Below are 23,107 nucleotides of genomic sequence, written 5' to 3' on the forward strand. Positions count from 1 at the left end.
TAAGAGAGTAGGTGTCAAGAGGTGGTTTCCTGTAGCTGGTACTAGAACAAAGGGGCTAGTATCAGGATGAATGGTTAGTCATTTTAAAACGAGGTGATAATTTTTTATATATAATTCTGGGGTTGTGTATATCTGGCACCTTCTACCTGGAGTACAGAAAGCTATGGAGGCCAAGTCATTGTGTATATTTAAAGCAGAGGTTGATAGGCCCTTGATTTGTAAGGGTGTCAAAAGTTACGGGAGAAAGGCAGGAGAATGGGGTTGAAAGGAGTAATCAGGCATGATGGAATGCTAGAGCAGACTTGATGGGCTGAATGGTCTACTTTAGTTCCCATGTCTTATGTTAGGATTTTGGAAGTGTGCAGCAGGTCAGGTGTTATTTGTGGAAAGAAAAGCAATTAACATTTCAGACCAAAGTCAGTTTGACTTCAGATGGCCAGCATATGCAGCTATTATTCATGTGGGTGCTAAGGCCAAGATGGATGGTTATGTGAACACCAAGGGAAATGGGGAAGTAAAAAAGAAAATCAGCCATGATCTCATTTAATGGCAGAGCACATTCAAATTATTAGGTGACTGGCTAATTTTTATTTATTTATTTATTTATTTACAGCTTTTTTTCCCTTGGATACCTTTTCGGAGTTGTTATTTAGGATTATATACGTGGTGGTTCAGGCCACCCATTTGTGAAAGCAAATTTTATGAAGTTCTTGGATTTTCAAGTTCTATATAAGATCACTTCTCAGTTGCCCCTATAACCTCTCAATTCTTGTGTTGTTCTTGTATGTTGACTTCAGATTCTGATTTATTAATCATGTAGAGCATACAGTGAAAAGTGTTTGCGTTAACAACACACCCAAGGATGTGCTGGGGGCCGCCTGCAAGTGTTGCTGCACATTCCACTGCCAACGTTAACGTGCCTGCAATTTTCACAGAACAACACAAGCAGCAGCAACAAGAACAAAACAAGCCCCTTTCCCATCCTTTTGGATAGTTAGTGCAAATGTATTTTGGATAGTATTTAGCTGTAAACAAAACCCTGGATTAACTCAGCGGCATCTGAGAAGGCAAATGTATGGTTGATGTTTCAGGTTGAGACCCTTCATCTGGTCCTTTTATGAATCCTGATGCATGGTCTTGACCCGAAATGACAACTGTCCATTTCCCTCCCCAGGCACTGCCCATACTGCTGAGCTCCTCCTGTATTTTATTTATTGCTCCAGGTTCTAGCATCTGCACTTTCCTGGGATGATAATGACCTTTGTTAATTGTTATACCTTATGATATTAACAGGTGTGCCTGAATCAGATTCTGAATCTGAAGACGAACATGTGAAAGCCCCCGCCAAGAAGGAGCCAGTGAAACGCATATCTTCACCCATAGAGCCACCCGCAAAGGTACTGGGAGGATGGAGAAGGAACTCTGCAGTTTCATGCCACAATCTGTACAAGTCCTGTCGCTCATACACATGGTCACAAATTCCAATACCTACACCGATGCAAATACTCAAGTCAAGATGCTTGATAACCGAAACACGACACTGTTCAATTTTTGAAAGGCCATTTGTGTAGTGACTCAAGCTACTGATTTATTGTTCATTTTTAAGTTCTTTGATGAGATTCCCTGGAGAGAATTTTTTTTCACCCATTGTGCCTCTGACACCTTGTCAGCTCGTTAAAGTATATTTGTCACACAGCCCCGCAGTTTCTCTGCAATTCCGATTTATTGATTTTGCACTTTATTGTCTACCAGAACAATGTATAAAATCACGAGGGGTATCAATAGGGTGAACGCACACAGTCTTTCCCAGGTTTGACGAAATCAAGCACTTGGGGGCATAGTTTTAAGTAATACTGTAGAAGAATTTAAGAAGAACTACATAAAGACTGACAAATTTGCAAAGCAAGACAAATCATGCAAATAATAAAAATAATACTAAGAACATGAGAAATAGTACAAAGAACTGAGGGCTAGTTTAGATGGGAACCTTGGGTGCCACAGACCATTTGGGCTTTTTTCACGCTGTGTGGCCAAAAGCAGAACTTTACTTGGTCCAACCTTCTTAAAGTTTGATTTCTGAAAGGTGTAGTGTACAATTAATTGAATTCTGATGGGAGGTCAACTACAGCGGTCCAATCACACACAATAGCTTTAAAGACAGGAGAGAATGCAAATGCTGGAATCTAGAGCAACAAACTACCTGCTGGAGGAACTTGGTAGTATTGCAGCATCTGTGAGTGAAAGGGAATTCTCATCATTTTACAGTGGCATGCAAAAGTTTGTGCACCCCTGGTCAAAATTTCTGTTACTGTGAATAGTTAAGTGAGTAGAAGATGAACTGATCTTCAAAAGTCATAAAGTTAAAGATGAAACATTCTTTTCAACATTTTAAGCAAAATTAGTGTATTATTTTGGTTTTGTACAATTTTAGAGTGAAAGGAGCATCTTGCCAAAGTTTAGGCACCCCAAGAGATTTGAGCTCTCAGATAACTTTTACCAAGGTCTCAGACCTTAATGAGCTTGTTAGGGTTATGGCTTGTTCAGAGTCATCGTTAGGAAAGGCCAGGTGATGCAAATATCAAACCTTTATAAATACCTTGACTCCTCAAACCTCTTCCCAACAATCAGTAGCCATAGGTTCCTCTAAACAGCTGCCTAGCACTCTGAAAATTAAAATAAATGATGCCTGCAAAACAGGAGAAGGCTATAAGAAGATAGCAAAGCGTTTTCAGGTAGCCGTTTCCTCAGTTCGTGATATAATTAAGAAATGGCAGTTAACAGGAATGGTGGAGGTCAAGTTGAGGTCTGGAAGACCAAGAAAACTTTCTGAGAGAACTGCTTGTAGGATTGCTAGAAAGGCAAATCAAAACCCCTGTTTGACTGCAAAAGACCTTCAGAAAGATTTAGCAGACTCTGGAGTGGTGGTGCACTGTTTTACTGTATAGTGACACCTGCACAAATATGACCTTCGTGGAAGAGTCGTCAGAAGAAAACCTTTCCTGCGTCCTCACCACAAAATTCAGCGTCAGAAGTTTGCAAAAGAACATCTAATCGAGCCTGATGCATTTTGGAAACAAGTCCTGTGGACTGATGAAGTTAAAATAGAACTTCTTGGCTGCAATGAGCAAAGGTATGTTTGGAGGAAAAAGGGTGCATAATTTCGTGAAAAGAACACCTCTCCAACTGTTAAGCACGGGGGTGGATCGATCATGCTTTGGGCTTGTGTTGCAGCCACTGGCACGGGAAACATTTCACTGATAGAGGGAAGAATGAATTCAATTAAATACCAGCAAATTCTGGAAGCAAACATCACACCGTCTGCATAAAAAAAAACTCAAGATGAAAAGAGGATGGCTTCTACAACAGGATAATGATCCTAAACACACCTAATAAAGTAGCTATTGTGTGTGTATCTTCACTCTTCATTGTTTTTCTCAGTGCTGTACTGAGCTTTAAACAAAAGTTTAGCTATCTGTATGAAACCACTGCCATACTAAACAACTTGTTAACAAAATCTCTGTCTTATCACAGTCTCCCTGTTGGGGATAAACTGCTTACCAGAAACCCCTTCCCCCTTCCTTTCCAGTCCTAATGAAGGGTCTCGGTCTGAAATATTGCCTGTTTATTCCCTTCCATTGATACTGCCTGACCTGCTGAGTTCCTGCAGCATTTTGTGTGTGTTGTTCTGGATTTTCACCATCTGTGGAATTTCTTGCCCATTTTAAGACTCTTGAGGGGAAAGATTAGTTAAGAGTGAGTGACTTTGATTTGTAGCTGGCTATGAGATCCTGCCTTATATCAGTTGTTTGAGGCCCATTAACAAGGCTTGGGGAAATTCTCCGATGGATGGAATGATGCTCCATATTAGAGCAGGCGTTCTCAACCTTTTTTATACCACAGTCCCCTATCATTAACCAAGGGGTCTGTGGTTCCCAGGTTGGGAACGCCTACATTAGAGCAGATAAGTCAGGAGCAGGATAAGCTATTCAACCCCTTAACCTTATAGAACATAGAATAGTACAGCACAGTACAGGCCCTTCGGCCCATGATGTTGTGCCGACCCTGCCTCCCATATAACTCCCCACCTTAAATTCCTCCACATATCTGTCTAGTAGTCTCTTAAATTTCACTAGTGTATCTGCCTCCACCACTGACTCAGGCAGTGCATTCCATGCACCAACCACTCTCTGAGTAAAAAACCTTCCTCTAATATTCTCCTTGAACTTCCCACCCCTTACCTTAAAGCCATGTCCTCTTGTATTGAGCAGTGGTGCCCTGGGGAAGAGGCACTGGCTATCCACTCTATCTTTTCCTCTTAATATCCTGTATACTTCTATCGTGTCTCCTCTCATCCTCCTTCTCTCCAAAGAGTAAAGACCTAACTCCCTTAATCTCTGATCATAATCCGTACTCTCTAAACCAGACAGCACTCTGGTAAATCTCCTCTGTATCCTTTCCAATGCTTCCACATCCTTCCTATAGTGAGGCAACCAGAACTGGACACAATTCAATTATTTGATTGTAATCTCCATTTCATGTTCCCTGATAATCTTCACTTGTCAAAATGTGCATCATTTGCATCAACGTCCAACACAGTCTGAATATGTACCGAGGGCAGTTCCATTTCCACCACTGCCTGTAAGGAGTTTGTACATTCTCCCCATGACCGTATGGGTTTTCTCCGACATTACAAAGACATATGAGTTAGGGTTAGTGTTAGATGGGCGTGCTGTGTTGGCACTGGAAACAATGGGGACATGGCAACATTGCATGCCCACAACTTACTCACCCTATATCAGACCCCATATTAGATACTTGCATTAACAAACAGGTGGTATGCCTCCTTCCTGATGACAGCAGTGAGAAGAGAGTATGGGCCTGGATAGTGGGGGAGGGGGGTTGCGCAGTGTGGGTGTCTCGGATGATGGATGCTGATTTCCTGTGACAGTGCTCCTTGTAGATGTGCTCAATAGTGGGGAGGGCTTTACCAGAAATTTACTGGGCTGTGTCTATGACTTTTTGTAGGCTCTTCCTTTCAAGAGCATTGGCGTATTGAAGTTTGTCAAAATTTCAGATGACATGACAAATCTTCACAAACTTCTAAGAAAATAGCCGTGTTGCTTTGAAATGGTACTTCTGTGCTGGACCCTGGACAATCCACTGAAGTGATAGCACCAAGGAATTTAAAGCTGCCCACCCTCTTCAACTCTAATTCCCCCGATAAGGACTGGCTTATGGACCTTCAGTTTCCTCCTCCTGTAGTGAGTAAGCAGCTCCTTGGTCTTGCTGACGTCGAGTAGGAGGTGGTTGTTGTGGCACCAATCAGCCAATTTGCTGATTCTTCACCACCGTCGACTTGGCCAACGACAGTGGTGTTATCAGGCAACTTAAATATGGCAGATGGAGATTATGGAGGAGACGTCATTGCCAATCCGAACTGACTGAGTCTGCAAGTCAGGAAATGGAGGATTCAGTTGCACAAGGAGGTACTGAGGCCAAGGTGCTGAAGCTTATAGATTAGTTTTGAGGGGATGATAGTATTGAATGCTGAGTTGTAGTCTATGTTTGGATGTTCCAGTGTTGAGTGAAGAGCGAATGAAATGGCATCTGCTGTGGACCCATTGTTAGGCAAATTGGAGTAGATCTAGGCCGCTTCTCAGGCATGAGTTGGACACCAGCTTCTCAAAGCATTTCATCGCAGTGCTACTGGATGAAGGTGGTGGATACGGCCCAGTCCATCACAAGCAAAGCCTTGCCCACCTTGGAGTACGTTTATATGGGAGCGCTGCCAACGGAAAGCAGCATCTATCATCAAGAGCTACCAACATCCAGGTTACACCCCTTTCTGGCTACTACACTTAGGCGGGATATACAGAAGCCTTAGGTCCTATGCTACCAGGTTCAGGAACAGTTATTATCCTTCAACCATCAGTGTGGATAATTTCACTCACCTCAACCTGAACTGATTCTATGACTTTCAGACTCAGGTGCTCAGTTTTTCTTTTGCACATTGATGTTTGTCAGTCAATGTCTGTTTATGTACAGAAGATAGAACAGTGCATGAGAGGAACAGGCTATTCAGCCCACAGTGTTGTGCCGAACCAGCTAAAAACAAATCGAAACCACTCAAACATGAATCCCTCCTAGCTCCACCATGTCCATATCCCTCCATCTTCTTTACATCCATGTGCCTATCCAAATGTCTCTTAAAAGCTTCTAATGTATTTGCCTCTACCACCACGCCAGGCAGCACATTCCCAGCATCCACCACTCTGAGTTAAAAAGCTTACCCGTCACATCCCCTTTGAACCAACCCCCTTTCACCTTCAATGCATTCCCTCCGGTGTTAGACATTTCAACCCTGGGAAAGAGATACTCTTATCTATCTATGCCTCTCATAATCTTGTAAATCTCTATCAGATCTCCCCTCTGCCTCAGCTGGTCTGGAGAAAACAACCTACGTTTATCCAGCCTCTTGTGATAACACATGCCCTCTAAACCAGGCAGCATCCTAGTAAACCTCTTCTGCACCCTCTCTGAAACCTCAATGTCCTTCCTATAGTGGAGTGACCAGAACTGTATACAATACTCCAGATGTGGTCTAACCAGAGTTTCATAAGGTTGCAACATAACATCTTGATTTTTGAACTCAAAAGGTATAGTTTTTTGTAAAATTATATTTTTCTTTTTCCTGTAAATGCCTGCAAGAATATGAATCTCATGGTATATATGGTAACATATATGTACATTGATGATAAATTTACTTTGAACGCATCTGACCTTTTCTCACCTTAGTCACATTGCTAGGGAGCCTAAGACTTTTGCACAGAACTATGACATGCGAGTAAAATTTGATTCTGATATTGGTGTCTATTGTGGACTGAGAGTGGGAATAGGCAGGGAGAGGGGAATCATGGTTGGGAAAAAGAGAAGGGGGGGAGAACTGGAAGCACTAGGGAGACATTCTGTAATCATCAATAAACCAATTGTTTGGAATCAAATTACCTTGTCTGGTGTCTCAGGGCTGGGTGTGTCTGCATCCGAGCCATCACTGCCCCTGACACTTCCTTTTCTGCCAGCTGTCCCACACCCCTCCTGTGGCACGCCACCCCCTCTATTCTCAATATCCTTTGCTTCCTGCCAGACTTACAAACTTGCTCTGTACTCCACATTGACAAATACAGAACTATGCAAAAGTCTTTTTTTTATATATATATAAATAATATACACATATACATACACACAACACACACCTAAGAGCACAGTACTGTATATTCTAGGTATAAGAGCAGGCAGTTTTGATTGCTGGCGACCCACTATCAAAGCTTCTAGATATCATTGCAAAAGATTCTTGGGAAGAGAAGAGTGGTTCAGGCAGGAGGCTCTTTGCCATTTGTGAAAGCCAGTTCTTTGGAATGTTTGATCTTGTATTCACTGAACCTACTAAACCCTAACTAACCAGCCAATGTTCTGCTGAATACGATGGGTATGCTATGTTGACACCAAAATATGTGGTGATACTTGTGGGCTGCCCCCAGCGCATCGTTAGGTTGTGTTGGTGTTGCATTTCACTGTATGTTTTGATGTGCAAGCAATAACTAAATGAATCTGATTGTGAATCAGTCCGGACGTTCTCCACTGAATAGAGATTGCCACCTTGAAGTAGCTGCCAGCCCTGAACTAATTGTCTTTTATGTTTGTAGAAAATTGCAAAGTTAGAAAAGTCGACGAAAGCTAAAACTAAAAGTGATGAAGGTGATGACGCTGATGATGAAGAGGATGATGACGATGATGATGATGAAGAAGATGAGGATGAGTGAGTAGTTCTTCCTTTCCTAGTCAGCCAAATAAATGGTGGGTGCCTCTTTCAGGGTAACACAGGTTCAAACACTTGATTATAGCAATTCAAGGCTGCAAGAAACATTAACTCGTCAAACTTTATTCTTCTTTGGGTTGTCGATATCATGTTTTGTTGAGTAACTCCGCACCATCCGCATCAAGCGGAACTTCTTGGTGGCCAAGTACTTTAATTCTGATTCCTATTCCCATTCCGATGTGTCGATCCATGGCCACCCTGATGATGGAGGAGCAACATCTTATATTCTGCCTGGGTACCCTCCAACCTGATGGTATGAATATTGATTTCCCATTTTGGTGAACAAATTTCACACTACTACCCCCCCACCCCCCCGACCCTTCCTCTATTCCTCACTCTGACCTTACACTTCTTCTCACCTGCCTAATACTTCTTCTTGCCCCCCCCCACTCTTTCTCCTGTTGTTCACTGTCCTCTCCAATCAGATTCATTCTTCTCCAGCTCTTTACCATTCCCACCCACCTCGTTTCACCTGTCACCTTCCAGCTCCCCCCCACTTTTTTATTCTGGCAACTTCTCCCTTCCTTCTCAGTCCTGAAGAAGGATCCTGGCCTGAAACGTCGACTGTTTACTATTTTCCAAAGATTCTGCCTGACCTGCTGAGTTCCTCCAGCATTTTGTGTGTGTTGCTTTAGATTTCCAGCATCTGATGACTTTCTTGTGTTTACAACATGTGTCTAGATGGATGCAAGGAAGGAATGGGGCTTGTTTTGTTGCTGTTTTGTTGGTTCTTGTGTTCTGTGTTGTTCTGTTGAACTATGTGAGCATGCTGTGTTGGTGCCGATATGTGTGGTGACACTTGTAGGCTGTGCCCAGCACATCTTTGGGTCTGTTAGTTGTTACTGCCTACGACGCATTTCACTATATATTTCAATGTACATTTGATTAATAAATCTGAATCTAGACGCTCAGATCCCTCTGTACATTAGTGCTCCTCGGAATCCTGTCATTTATTCTGTAAGTATAAGGCATTTGATAAGGCCATCATGGTGTTCAAAAAACATTTGTAGGTATGCAGTTACCTGGACGAAGGGTGCCATCACTGTAAAAGAGACTGGATAAAAGTTGATTAGATCCCATTTATTTCAAGTATTGTAAGATGTGTTCCAGTTTTGAAGAGGTGGATAGAAGGGAGTGAGAGATGACATGATTGTGATATGATTAATAGTCCTTCAATATGTGTGTGTGTGTGTGTGTGTGTGTGTGTGTGTGTGTGTGTGTGTGTGTGTGTGTGTGTGTGTGTGGGGGGGCATGTGGCTAAGTGGTTAAGGCATTGGACTATCAATCTGAAGGTTGTGAGTTGGAACGTGTTGTGTCCTTGATCAAGGCACTTAACCACACAGTGCTCTGTGACAACACTGGTGCCAAGCTGTATCGGCTCTTGCCCTTCCCTTGGACAACATCGGTGTCGTGGAGAGGGGAGACTTACAGCATTGGCAACTGCTGGTCTTCCATACAACTTTGCCCAGGCCTGCGCCCTGGAGAATGAAGGCTTTCCAGGCGCAGATCCATGGTCTCGCAAGACTTAACGGATGCCATAAAAAATTATCGTGTATTAAGATAGCAAAAAACATTTGTTTGTGTGCCATCTAGACAGATCATGCCATATGTCAGTACAACAATGTTGTTAAAAAGCAGACAGAATCTCATGTAGCTCCTGCACCTAATAAAATGGCCACTGAGTGTATGTTTGTGGTCTTGAAGTAGCCCATCCACTTCAAGGTTCAATGTGCTGTGCATTCAGAGATGCTCTTCTACACACCACTGTTGTAACACGTGGTTAGTTGAATTACTGTCACCTTCCTGTCAGCTTGACCCAGTCTGGCCATTCTCCTCTGACCTCCCTCATTAACAAGGTGTTTTCACCCACAGAACTGACACTCACTGGATGTTGTATGTTTTGTGCACCATTCTCTCTAAACTCCGGAGACTGTTGGAATCTCCAGAAAGACAGCTCACGTGTGGTGTTAATTCTGGATCAAACTTGAATCACTAAAGAAAGCTTAACAGCTGTGGCAGGGCTTAAAGATATCACATTCAACAAAGTGAAACAAAGCAACGTAGACGATAACAAGGCTTCACTACCAGATGATCTGAATGCCTTTTATGCTCCCTTTGACCATCAAAACATGGAGGAATTTCAGTCTCTGAGACCGACATGAGAGCATCCTTCAGGAGGCTGAACTCATGGAAAGTGTCAGGCCCAGACAGGGTACCTGGCCAAGTGCTAAAGGCCTGTGCTGATCAACTGGCTGGACTGTTCAATATCTTTAACCTCTTGCTTTGGCAGTTTGAGGAACACACCTGCTTCAAGCAGGCTTCAATCATACCAGATGGTAACCTTCCTCATTGGCTATCATCCAGTAGTATGTACTATTGGATGTGATGAAGAACTTAGAAAGGCTGGTGATGAAGCATATCAACTCCTTCCTGAGAAGTGACTTGGATCCTCTCCAGTTTGCATACCGGAGCAACAGGCTCACAGCAGAAGCTCTTCACTCAACCCTCTAACATCTAGACAGCAAACATGCATTCAACAGGATGCTCTTCATTGATTACAGTTCAGTATTCAGTACTATCATCCCCTCAAAACGAATCAATAAGCTGCAAGACCATGGCCTCAGTATCTCCTTGTACAACTGGATCTTCGATTTCAGACCCCACTCAGTCAGGTTGGCAACAACAGCTCCTTCACAGTCTCCTTCAGCACAGGTGCACCACAAGGCTGTGTACTTACTCCCCTGATCTACTCACTTTATGCTTATGACTGTGAGGCTTAGTGCAGCAGCAATGCCATGTTCAAGATTGGCACTGGCGGAATCAAAGGTGGTGACAATTCAGCATATAGGAGGGAGACTGAAAATCTGGCTGAGTGGTGCCACAACAACCACCTTGCACTCAGTAAGACCAAGGAGCTGATTATTGACTTCAGGAGGAGGACGGCTGCAATCCATGAGCCAGTCCTCATTGGGGAATCAGGTGACTAGGGTCAAACTCCTTGGTGTAATCATTTCAGGGGATCTGTCCTGGGTCCAGCAAGTAAGTGCCATTATGAAGAAAGCATGGCAGCACCTTCTACTTTCTTAGAAGTTTGCGAAGATTTGGCATGTCATCCAAAACTTTGATAAACTAATATGGACGTACATTGGAGAGTATACTGACTGGTTGCATTGGGCCTGGCATTGAAACACCAATGCCATTGAACATAAAATCCTACCAAAAGTATTGGATACTTCCCAGTCCATCACAGGTAAAGCCCTCCCCACCATTGAGCACATCTATACAGAGCACTGTCACAGGACTGGATCATCTATCATCAAGGACCCCCACCATCCAGGCCATGCTCTCGTCTTGCTGCTGTCATAACGAAGAAGGTGTAGGAGCCTCAAGATCTACATCACCAGGTACAGGAATAGTTATTATCCCTCAACCATCAGACTCTTGAAACAAAGGGATAACTTCACTCAACTTAATAGTGAGCTGTTCCCACAACCAATGGAATCACTTTGAAAGACTCATTGTGTTATATTCTTGATACTTACTGCTTATTTATTTATTACTATTATTTTGTGTTTTTCCTTTTTGAATTTGCACAGCTCGTTGTCTCTTGCACATTGATTGGGGGTGGTCTTTCATTGATTCTGTTGTGTTTCTTGTATTTACTGAGTATGCCCACAAGAAAATGAATGTCAGGGTTCTGTATGTATGTACATATGTATGGTGATAAATATGTGCTGTGATTAATAAGTTTACTTTGAACTTTGAACTTGGATATGTGTAAAAATCCCAGGAGATCAGCTGTTTCTGAGATACTCAAACCACCCTGTCTGACACCAACAATCATTCCACAGTCAAAGTCACGGAGATTGCATTTCTTCCCCATTCTGATATTTGGTCTGAACAACAACTGAATCTCTTGTCCATGTCCGCATGCTCTTATGCATTGAGTTGCTGCCACATGATTGGCTGATTAGGTATTTACTTTAACAAGCAGGTGTACCTAAAAAAAAGTGCATAAAATACACTGTGTGAATCATAGCACACAGATCAAAGTGTTATAGTTCTGGAGGAGTCAGGGCAGGAGAATGAAGGGAAATACTTGAAATGTTTTATAATATCCTGTCTCTATATATGAAACCCTAGTCAGCGAAAAGCTAAATGTGAAAGGTTCTAGAACTCCAAACTTAAAATTCAAAGAGCATCCATGGAAAGAGAAACAACTAATGTGTTCATCTGCTTGGAGCAATGTATTGGCCTCTGCAGATGCTGGCAATCTTTTTGTCAGCATTGTCCTCTCCTATCAGATTTCTTTTTCTGCAGCCCTTTATCTCTTCCACCTATCACCTCCCAGCTTCTCACTTCATCCTCTCCTCCCCTACCCACCCACCTTCTTCCTCACCTATCACCTCTAATCTTTTACTCCTCCTCCTCTCCAGCTTTTTCTAGGTTCTTCCCCTTCCTTTCCAATCCCGATGAAGGGTCTCAGTCCAAAATATCAACTGTTTATTCCCTTCCATAGATGCTGCCTGACCTACTGAGTGTCTTCAGCATCTTATGTGTGTTATTCTGGACTTCCAACATTTGCAGAATCTGTGTCGCAAAGTAATTTGTTTTTATATTTTGTGTTGTGTTGGAACTGGAAATTACTGTTTTTTCTTCCTCCTGAATTTACCATGTTGCCTTTCAGTGAGGAGGAGGAAGAGGAGGAGGAGGACGACGAAGATGATGATGATGATGAGGAAGAAGATGACGATGAGGATGATGAAGATGAAGAAGATGAAATTCCAAAGACTCCTCTGAAAAAAACAGTTAACGTGAGTTAACATAATGCTTGCCAATTGTAGTAATTAGTGTAGACAATACAATGATCTCCGCAATGATGTAAATGATCAAAGGATATAATAGAAGCAGTAAGTCCCACGTGATGATGCGGTTGGGTGTTAGTAGGAGGCAGAATGCAGGGACGCAACCTTTACAAGTTGGTCCAAAGCAAGATTCCAATTCGAGTCTAATTTAGTACCATAGCTCTGTGAAGACTTTTTGGAGTTCTCCAGATTATGAAGGAAGTTGGTTCAGAGATCTTGTTTTCATGGTGGCTGAAGGCTGCAGAGCTGTGGGGTTATAAAGAACGAACGTGTGAAGCCATAGAGGGGTAGTAACAGAATTGTGCCTGTTACAGTGAAGGGATACAGAGAGATTTTAAGTCAGTATATACAAAGGGATGCATTAGTCAGTGATGATGCTGTTTATTCCAAAGTAAATTACTTTTGTTACCTGTCTATCTACCAATCTGCTATTTATTTATTTATTTATTTATAAATGCATTTTCTTATATTTCTCTTAAAAGATTTTTGATGCTTAAAACAACTATCATGAATTATATGGACATTTATTATAAATCCCCATGGTGTTTATAAATTTCATCATTTTTGGTAATTTTGAAGTATTTACTATTTTTCGATTATAAGGATATGAAAGGTTGTACAGATAGCCACTTGATAAATATTTGCCATTCTTAAATGACCCCCTGCTGAAGAATATGTATTTCAGAGATCACTGTGCTTGATCTCCCATTGAGTTAGGTAAGTTGTAGACTCTATAACTTATGTTCTTGGTATTATATATTTATTTATAATTGTTTATTCTGGATGTGTGCATTTTGGTTCAATTAAGTGGCTGCCCCAATTAGCTGAAGTTTCATGGAAATAATTAAAAAGGTATAAAAAAGACATTGCATTTAGCTGTAACAATTTATGTATTTAAATGAAATACAAATCAAATTAGAGCACTAACAATACAACTACAGTACCATAAAACTGTATTAGTTTCTAATAGTTATTGATGGAGGAATTAATCCAGTGTTTGCTGCGCTGTATTCTTTTGATTGACTGTAAATGAACAAATTCGGTGCCAACACCAAGTGGAAATAATGGAGGCCTTCATACAATGCTTTCAGCTATTGCATTCTCCAAATATTCACTTTCATGGTAACATTCAAAATGGTTGTCATTACCTTCAAGTTCTTTGTAGTTTCTAATTTGTTGAAGTGAACTCATTTCATTTTCACTCCCAGCCATTTCTGGCACCTTCAAGCCTCAATACTTGAAACTGCAGTGAGCAAAAAAGTTCTGAATTATCTTCCTGAATATTTCTCCAACTATCAGAGGATCAGAGATGAAGAGGGTCAGAAACTTTAAATTCCTGGCTGTCACTATCATAGAGGAGGTGTCCTGGACCCATCATATAAATATAATTGCGAAGAAAGCACGACAGTGCCTGTACTTCCTCAGGAGTCTGCAGAAATTCGGCATGTCATTAAAAACCTTGACAAACTTCTATACATGTTTGCTAGAAAATGTGCTTACTGGCTGCATTATAGCCTGGTATGGGAGCCCCAATGCCTTTGAACGGAAAATCCTTCAAAGGATAGTGAATTAAGCGCAGTACATACTCCTAACCATTGAGCACGTCTATATGAAACGTTGCCATAGAAAAGTAGCATCCATTATCAAAGATCCTCACCACCCAGGCCATGCTGCCGTCAGGTAGAAGGTACAGGCACCTCAGGACTCACACCACCGGGTTTAAGTTACTACCCCTTAATCATCAGGCTCTTGAACAAAAGGGAATAACTACAATCATCTAAATACTCTTTTATCTTGTTATGTCATGCTCATTATTTATAATATAAAGGCATCCGTTAGTCTTACGAGACCATGGATCGGCGCCTGGAAAGTCTTCACTCTCCAGGGTGCAGGCCTGGGCAAGGTTGCATTGAAGACCAGCAGTTGCCCATGCTGCAAGTCTCCCCTTTCCACGACACCAATGTTGTCCAAGGGAAGGGCATTAGGACCCATAAATTACTGGCTTGGCACCAGTGTCGTCGCAGAGCAATGTGTGATTAAGTGCCTTGCTCAAGGACACAACACGTTCCTTCGGCTGGGGTTTGGAACTCACGACCTTCAGGTCGCTAGTCCAATGCCTTAACCACTTGGCCACATGCTCGTTATTTATTGCCGTTTATCTATAATGGCATTTGCACAGTTTGATTACAGTTTCTGATGATTATAGTTTATAGTTACTGTTCTATAGGTGTGCTCAGTATACCCACAGAGAAGAATCTCAAGGTTGTATGTAATGATATGTATGTACTCTGATAATAAGTTTACTTTGAGCATTGAACTATCTGTGACAAAAACTATTGCTTTTTGAACACAAACACATGCAACTGATGCAAGTTAGAAATTGTTCGTAATAGTCTCCTATCCTAATATTAGTATCTCAAATAAATGAAGAGAGTCCTGGCTGTTTGCTGAATTAGTTTTTGGTCTTTAAGAGTTGTCCAAAATAAGTGGCTGGCCCAATTAACCAGAATCCACTGTGTTTGATTCTTTTATATTTGCACATTGGTTGTTTGTCAATCTTTGCGTACAGATTTGTTTTCATTGAGTCTATAATATTTCGTTGTTCTAGTGTGAATGCCTGTAAGAACATGAATCTCAGGATAGTATATGGTGACATCACATACTTTGATAAACAGTTTACTTTGAATCTATGTCTAGGAATGTATGAAACCTCTACTCACTGCGTATTTCACTCACCCTATTAATAACCTGAGCAAAGGAACATAATCTTAATGAAACAGCCGTTAATATTAACATTAACATTAACTTGAGCTAATGTTCACTCCAAAGGCAAGATTCAAAGCAGGTTTACTGGGCATATGTGCTTTTTGTGCACATGAATCAATGGTGAAGCTACACTTGGAGTATTGTGTACAGTTTTGGTCACTTACTTATAGGAAAGATGTCATTAAACTAGTCCAGGTGCAGAAAAGTTTTACCAGGATGTTGCTTTGCTTTGAGATCCTGAGTTACAGGAGAAGTTAAGAAGAGTAGATCTTTGTTCCCTGGAATTTAGGGGTGACCTGATAGAGCTACATAAGATTATGAGGGCCATAGACAGAGTCAAAGCATATCGTCTTTTTCCCGGGTGGACATGCTAAGAACAAGAGGGCATAGATTTATGATTGGAGGCGAGAAGTATATAAGAAACATCAGAAGCAGCTTCTACAGGCAATATACCTGGAATGAACTTCCAGAAATAACAGTTGAGGTGGGCATATTAGCAATATTCAAAAGCGGAGTACATGGATAGGAGAGGTTTAGAGACCTGCAGGCCAAGTGCAAGCAAATGGGAATAGATATCTGGGCAACATAGTCGGTGTGGATGAGTTGGGACAAAGGGCCGTTTCTATGCTGTAGTCTCTGTCTCTATGACAAATCTGCAGGAATGGAGGGACAAACAAGAAAAAGTCTGCAGATGCTGGAAATCCAAGCAACACGCACAAAATGCTGGAGGAATTCAGCAGGCACGCAGCATCACTGGAAAAGAGTAAACAGTCGACGTTTTGGGCTGAGACCATCGAGGGTTGGAGGAATGTGGATCCATTTAATGGAATTTACTTTGTTATGTAAACAACAGGAATTCTGCAGATGCTGGAAATTCAAGCAACACACATAAAAGTTGCTGGTTAACGCAGCAGGCCAGGCAGCAACTGTAGGAAGAGGTACAGTCGACGTTTCAGGCCGAGACCCTTCGTCAGGACTAACTGAAAGAAGAGCTAGTAAGAGAACTAACTCTTCCTTCAGTTAGTCCTGACGAAGGGTCTCGGCCTGAAACGTCGACTGCACCTCTTCCTAGAGATGCTGCCTGGCCTGCTGCGTTCACCAGCAACTTTTATGTGTGTTACTTTGTTATGTGTTGTGTTTTATGCCGTAGGCAATCATGGTCTTTTCATGTCCATGATTGTTTGGGGAAATTTTTCTACAGAAGTGGTTTGCCTTTACTTTCTACTGGGCAGTGTATTTAGAAGACGTGTGACCCCAGCCATTAACAATACTTCAGGGGTTGTCTGCCTGGCATCAGTGGTCACATAATGAGGACTTGTGATATGCACCAGCTGCTCACATAACCATCCGCCACCTCCTTAGGCAACCCCTTGGACGAACATCATACTTGACTCAAATGATCACACTACTACAATGAAAAATGGACAGAGGCATCACAGATACATACATTAGGTACAGAGAAAAATTATTAGTTAATTTTTTTTTGTGGTGATAATATTCCACGTGTTGTGTGCGTGAGTTATATATACTGTGTTGTGTACCTTGGTCCAGAGGAACATTATTTCATTTGATAATATATGTATGTATGATTGAATGGCAATAAAGTGAACTTGAAAGGTGTATGGTTTAGTAAGTACTATGTTTGTGCCTGTATCATGATAAAGATTCACTCCATTTGTCACGTGTACATTGAAACACCCAGCGCAATCCTCGATGATTTGATTTGATGCACACGATGCATTTCACTGTGTGTTTCAATGTGCATGAGACAAATGAAGTGAATCTTTATCTTTAGCTGCATTGTCAATCACATCCACATCCCATCTTCCCCACTGCTATCAGACCTCTGGACCAGTTGGATCTTTCACCTACCCAACTTGCTGGTGATGCTGTGTTCTCGAACTCTTACCTCTCTCTCAGTTATTCTGTTATTGTCCATTAAATCAGTCTTTCCTGCTCTTCTTGATCTGTTGATAATTATTGATTCTGTTCATACATTCACATGATTATTTGATTATTGATGTTTGTGCTTGTGACCTTTCTGCTAATTGTTGATTTCTCACGGCTGTTTGCATTATTGTCTTGTAAATTGTTGGGTGCTATTGTGATCTCTGAAGATCTATCCTGGACCGAACATATCGATACAGTTACAAAGAAATCACAACAGTAACTATATTTCATTAGGAGTTTGAGGAGATTTGATATGTCACCAAAGATGTTCGCAGATTTCTACAGCTGCACCATGGAGAGCATTCTATTGGCTGCATCACCGACTGGTATGGGGTGGGGGGGGGTGCGTAGGTGCAATTGCACAGGATCGAAGTGAGCTGCAGAAAGTTGTGAACTCAGTCAGCTCCATCATGGGGCTGTGGTAACGTAGTGGTTAGCAGAACGCTTTACAGTACCAGTGACCTGGGTTCAATTCCTGTCGCTGCCTGTAAGGGGTTTGTATGTTCTCCCCGTGACCACGTGGATTTCCTCCAGGTGCTGCGGTTTCCTCCCACATTCCAAAGACATACTTGCGGATAGGTTAATTGGTCATTGTAACTTGTCCCACGATTAGGCCAGGATTAAATTGGGGGATTACTGAGCGGCGCAGCCTCGAAGGTCCAGAAGGGCCTGTTCCGTGCTGTATGTCAATAAGTAAGTAATAAATCATGGGCACTCCCCTCTAGCATCCAGGACACCTTCAAAAAGTGGCATCCATCATTAAAGACCCCCAACACCCAGGACGTGCCCTCTTCTCAAGGTTACCATCAAGGAGGAGGTACAGGAGTCTGAAAGCACACACTCAACGATTCAGGAACAGCTTCTTCCCCTCTGCCATCAGATTTCTGAATGGACATTGAATCCATGAACGCTACCTCACTACTTGTTTTGCCCTACTTATTTAATTTAGTTATTTAATATGTACATATACTTACCGTAATTCATTTTTTTATTTCATGACTTATGCCGTTGATATTAAACCTGATTCTGATTCTGTCTTTTATGGTATTGTCCTGTGTTTTATGTTTGGCACTGAACCACAGTTAATTCTGGTGTGTTTCACAGACTGGTAATAAAGTGATTTTGATTTGCATTAGCATTTCTTTAGCACGACTTCAGTTTGCATTACAATCTTCTGCTGTCTTACACGAGTCATATTTATTGTTGTACTTAATACTGTAAGCCTCACAAGAGTAAGGAATTTTATTACACCCTTGTGTATATAGCAATAAACTAAACTGAATCTAAATGAACAAAACCAATTATGGCCCAGCAACATAATTGACTTGGATGGAATACCTGGGTTAGTGAAGATCAGTGTGGTGTCCTGCTCCATATAGCCACTAGGTTGTGCAGCTGACTCTCTAACCAGTCTCAAGTCTTTGTAAATGTGTGGAAAAAAAACGGTTGCCTAGAAATTGGATTGTGGGGTCCTTTTTTTTTGCAAGGCTTTTGTAATCCAAAATTGCAGTAAATTACGTTAGACAGTTTTGAAAAAATTGGCAGGGTAATTCAGGTTGAGATCCAGTTTAGTGTATTCCATGTTTTGCCAGCATCAGATATCCAGTAAATCATATATTTTGTGGTGTGAGTGCATGTTTCAGTCACTTTTGACATACCAGGTCCTGTGGTCACCTCTCATTGAGCAATTTCCACTGCGACGGACAGGAAGGCTCTGCAACGGGTAGGCAAAACTGCACAACACATCACAGATGCCAGCCTACCTGCTATCAAGGGCATACAGAATATACAGAAAGGTACCGGTAAAGAGCCAGTTACATCATGACGAATCCTACCCACTCTGCTCATGGACTGTTTGTTCCACTCTCATCAGAGAGGAGGCTACGTTGCATCTATACCAGGGTCTCCGGACTCACAAAACAGTTACTTTCCCCAAACTGTAAGGCTGATCACCACCTCCACCCACTAACCCACCCCTCCATACCCCCAACCACCACTACTTAGTCATTTCCTGTCAGTCACCTTGCGTACAGACACTCCTGTGTCTAACGTGACTTTATGGACATGAAGTCAATCTATGTATATAAGCTAACTTGTGTATTTATATTTATTGTGTTTTTTATATGATTGTCTTCTTTATTTTATTGTGTTTATCTTTGGTGCTACATCAGATCCAGAGTTAACAAGTATTTCGTTCTCCTTTACATTGTGTATTGGAAATGACATTAAACAATCTTAAATCGCAATAAGGATCAAAGGAGCACTATACATGGCTTAACACATACAAAATGCTGGAAGAACTCAGCAGGTCAGGCAGCATCTGTGGAAATTTGGGTTGAGACCCTTAATTAGAACATGGCTTTCTTCATTTAGGTACATTTTAAAGGGTAACTGCTCATGTCCAGGCACTTTAGAGGGCAGCTTCAAACCTCACTGGCAACTGTTCATACACATTCCAAAGTGCTGGGTCTTTGCTCAAGTTATCTGTAACTCTATGGGAAGTTCCATATGTGTTCTTTGGAGATAGTATCCGATACAGGAGTTCCCAACCTAGGATTCACGGACCCCTCGATTAATGGTAAAGGCAACACACTTTTCTGTGTTTATTACTTATTTATTTGTTTTTTTATATTTCTTACTGTAATTTATTGTACTTTTGTGCCTTGCACTGTACTGCTGTCACAAAATGACAAATTTGTTGACAAATGTCAGTGGTAATAATAGTGATTCTGATTTTGTGGAGATGACACACAACAGTTTATCAACAACTTCTTGCCCTCTGCCATTAGATTTCTGAACAGCCCATGACCACTATCTCACCTTTTGCTCTCTTTTTGATCTACTTATGTTTTTTTTTAATATTTCTTATTGTAACATACTAATTTCTTTTTATGTTTTGCACAGTACTGCTGCCGCAAAATGCCATAATCTCATGTCAGTAATAGTAAACCTGATACTGTGTACCGTGGAAGCAGCAGAGCTCAGGCGAACGCAGACAGCTGGTGCCTTGTGAGGAGAGATGAAAAAAGCTATATCGCGCATCCCAGCGAACCTCACTGTCCTTCTGACGATTCATCGTGACTTCAGTTCTCAGGCTGAAACACGATTCCTTAAACATCCAATCTGATCACATAATGAATAAGCAAACACTTATGTTTAAGGCTTCTGCTTCTTCCCTCCCCCCCCCCCTTACATCCCCACACCCCCATCACATCCATGGAATCCCACATAGAAACAAGGAAGAGGGGTCGCGGGAAGCACTTTGATCTGAGGTTGGCTCTGTTGCAACAGAGAGCGCCTTTTTTTTTCCTCCCCTCCCCTCCTTTCTCTCTACGACATTCATGCGTTAATCTCTTGAGTCAAAAATAAAAAAGCCCAGGTGCGCACAGAGGCCAACAAAAGCACCAGTTGGAAGTGAATGTAGCCATATCATCAGCTGGGGAGAGAGAAAAGAACACATCCTTTGTTCACTCAGGCCGTTTTTTCTCTTGGCATGGAGAAGCACTGAGGAATTACTAACTGAAAGCGAAGGAGAGATTACAAAGCTGTGTCCATATGATTAAACTCAAAACCATATATTTCAGCAGGTCGGGAGCTTGTCTTGAGTTAAATGATTGAAACATACAATTTTAGACTGCTATTAACTTAAAAAAGCACCGTAACAGCCATTTCTATACTATTTTCTGCAGACACTTTATATCAAATTCAATTGCTAATACTTCAAATTTCTCACTGAATGTGTGGAGAAAGAAAGCAAGAATTTACATTTTTGATTACCCTGTTTGTGACCTCAGACCAAGTGGAGAGAGACTTTATTTCCCAAGGCAGAAATAGCTAATACAGTGGCATGCAAAAGTTTGGGCACCCCGGTCAAAATTTCTGTTACTGTGAATAATTAAGTGAGTAGAAGACGAACTGATCTCCAAAACTCATAAAGTTAAAGATGAAACATTCTTTTCAACATTTTAAGCAAGATTAGTGTATTATTTTTGTTTTGTAAAATTTTAGAGTGAAAAAAAGGAAAGGAGAACCATGCAAAAGTTTGGGCACCCCAAGAGATTTGAGCTCTCAGTTAACTTTTACCAAGGTCTCAGACCTTAATTAGCTTGTTAGGGCTATGGCTTGTTCACAGTCATCGTTAGGAAAGGCCATGTGATGCAAATTTCAATGCTTTATAAATACCCTGACTCCTCAAACCTTGTCCCAACAATCAGCAGTTGAGGTCTGGAAGACCAAGAAAACTTTCCGGAAGAACTGTTCATAGGATTCCTAGAAAGGCAAATCAAAACCCCCCTTTTGACTGCAAAAGAACTTCAGAAAGATTTAGCAGACTCTGGAGTGGTGGTGCACTGTTCTACTGTGCAGCGACACCTGCACAAATATGACCTTCATGGAAGAGTCATCAGAAGAAAACCTTTCCTGAGTCACCACCACAAAATTCAGCGTCAGAAGTTTGCAAAAGAACATCTAAACAAGCCTGATGCATTTTGGAAACATGTTCTGTGGACTGATGAAGTTAAAATAGAACTTTTTGGCTGCAATGAGCAAAGGTATGTTTGGAGAAAAAAGGGTGCAGAATTTCATGAAAAGAACACCTCTCCAACTGTTAAGCACGGGGGTGGATCGATCATGCTTTGGGCTTGTGTTGCAGCCAGTGGCACGGGGAACATTTCACTGGTAGAGGGAAGAATGAATTCAATTAAATACCAGCAGATTCTGGAAGCAAACATCACACTGTCTAAAAAAGCTGAAGATGAAAAGAGGATGGCTTCTACAACAGGATAATGATCCTAAACACACCTCAAAATCCACAATGGACTACCTCAAGAGGTGCAAGCTGAAGGTTTTGCCATGGCCCTCACAGTCCCCCGACCTAAACATCATCGAAAATCTGTGAATAGACCTCAAAGGAGCAGTGCATGCAAGACAGCCCAAGATTCTCACAGAACTAGAAGCCTTTTGCAAGGAAGAATGGGTGAAAATCCCTCAAACAAGAATTGAAAGACTCTTAGCTGGCATTTACAAGCTGTGATACTTGCCAAAGGGGGTGTTACTAAGTACTGACCATGCAGGGTGCCCAAACTTTTGGTTCGGGCCCTTTTCCTTTTTTGTTATTTTGAAACTGTAAAAGATGGAAATAAAAAAGTAATCTTGCTTAAAATATTAAAGAAACGTGTCATCTGTAACTTTATGCCTTTAGGAAATCAGGTCATCTTTTACTCGCTTAGCTATTCACAGTAACAGAAATTTTGACCAGGGGTGCCCAAACTTTTGCATGCCACAGTATATTGTATTGAACTCCTGCCGCAAAGTTAACAAATTTCACAACGTATGCCAATGATATTAAACCTAAGTCTGATTTTGATTCCTTCTAGTTTTTCTTTGAGATACTAATAGGGAGAGGTATTAGCTGTAAGTGGGTGACTGGGTGAAGATGTCTCTACCAAAAGAAGTGTAAGACACTCCTTCACTCCTTCCTTTCACTAACTGCAGGTCATGTCTGCTTAGCACCCCCCCCCCCCCATCCAATCCCTGATCGGGGTCACATGGGAGCAGATGGTGCATATCACAAGTCCTGGTTAGGTGACCACTGACACCAGGGATACAATTTCTGAGGAGGATTGATAACGGCTGGGTCATTCATCTTGTA

At 41.6% G+C, this 23,107-nt stretch overlaps 1 protein-coding gene across 1 annotated transcript in view; it reads left to right on the top strand.

The window, feature by feature from the left end:
* Window positions 1–23,107, top strand: part of npm1b (nucleophosmin 1b) — a 113,554-nt gene that overhangs the window by 28,977 nt on the left and 61,470 nt on the right. The window contains exons 5-7 of the mRNA XM_063047150.1: window positions 1,294–1,397; window positions 7,704–7,816; window positions 12,564–12,690. Of these exons, the coding sequence (XP_062903220.1) occupies window positions 1,294–1,397; window positions 7,704–7,816; window positions 12,564–12,690 (344 nt within the window). The remainder of the gene's footprint in view (window positions 1–1,293; window positions 1,398–7,703; window positions 7,817–12,563; window positions 12,691–23,107) is intronic.

The sequence above is a fragment of the Mobula hypostoma genome, chromosome 4 (assembly GCF_963921235.1).
Source record: "Mobula hypostoma chromosome 4, sMobHyp1.1, whole genome shotgun sequence".
NCBI classification, from domain to species: Eukaryota; Metazoa; Chordata; class Chondrichthyes; order Myliobatiformes; family Myliobatidae; genus Mobula; species Mobula hypostoma.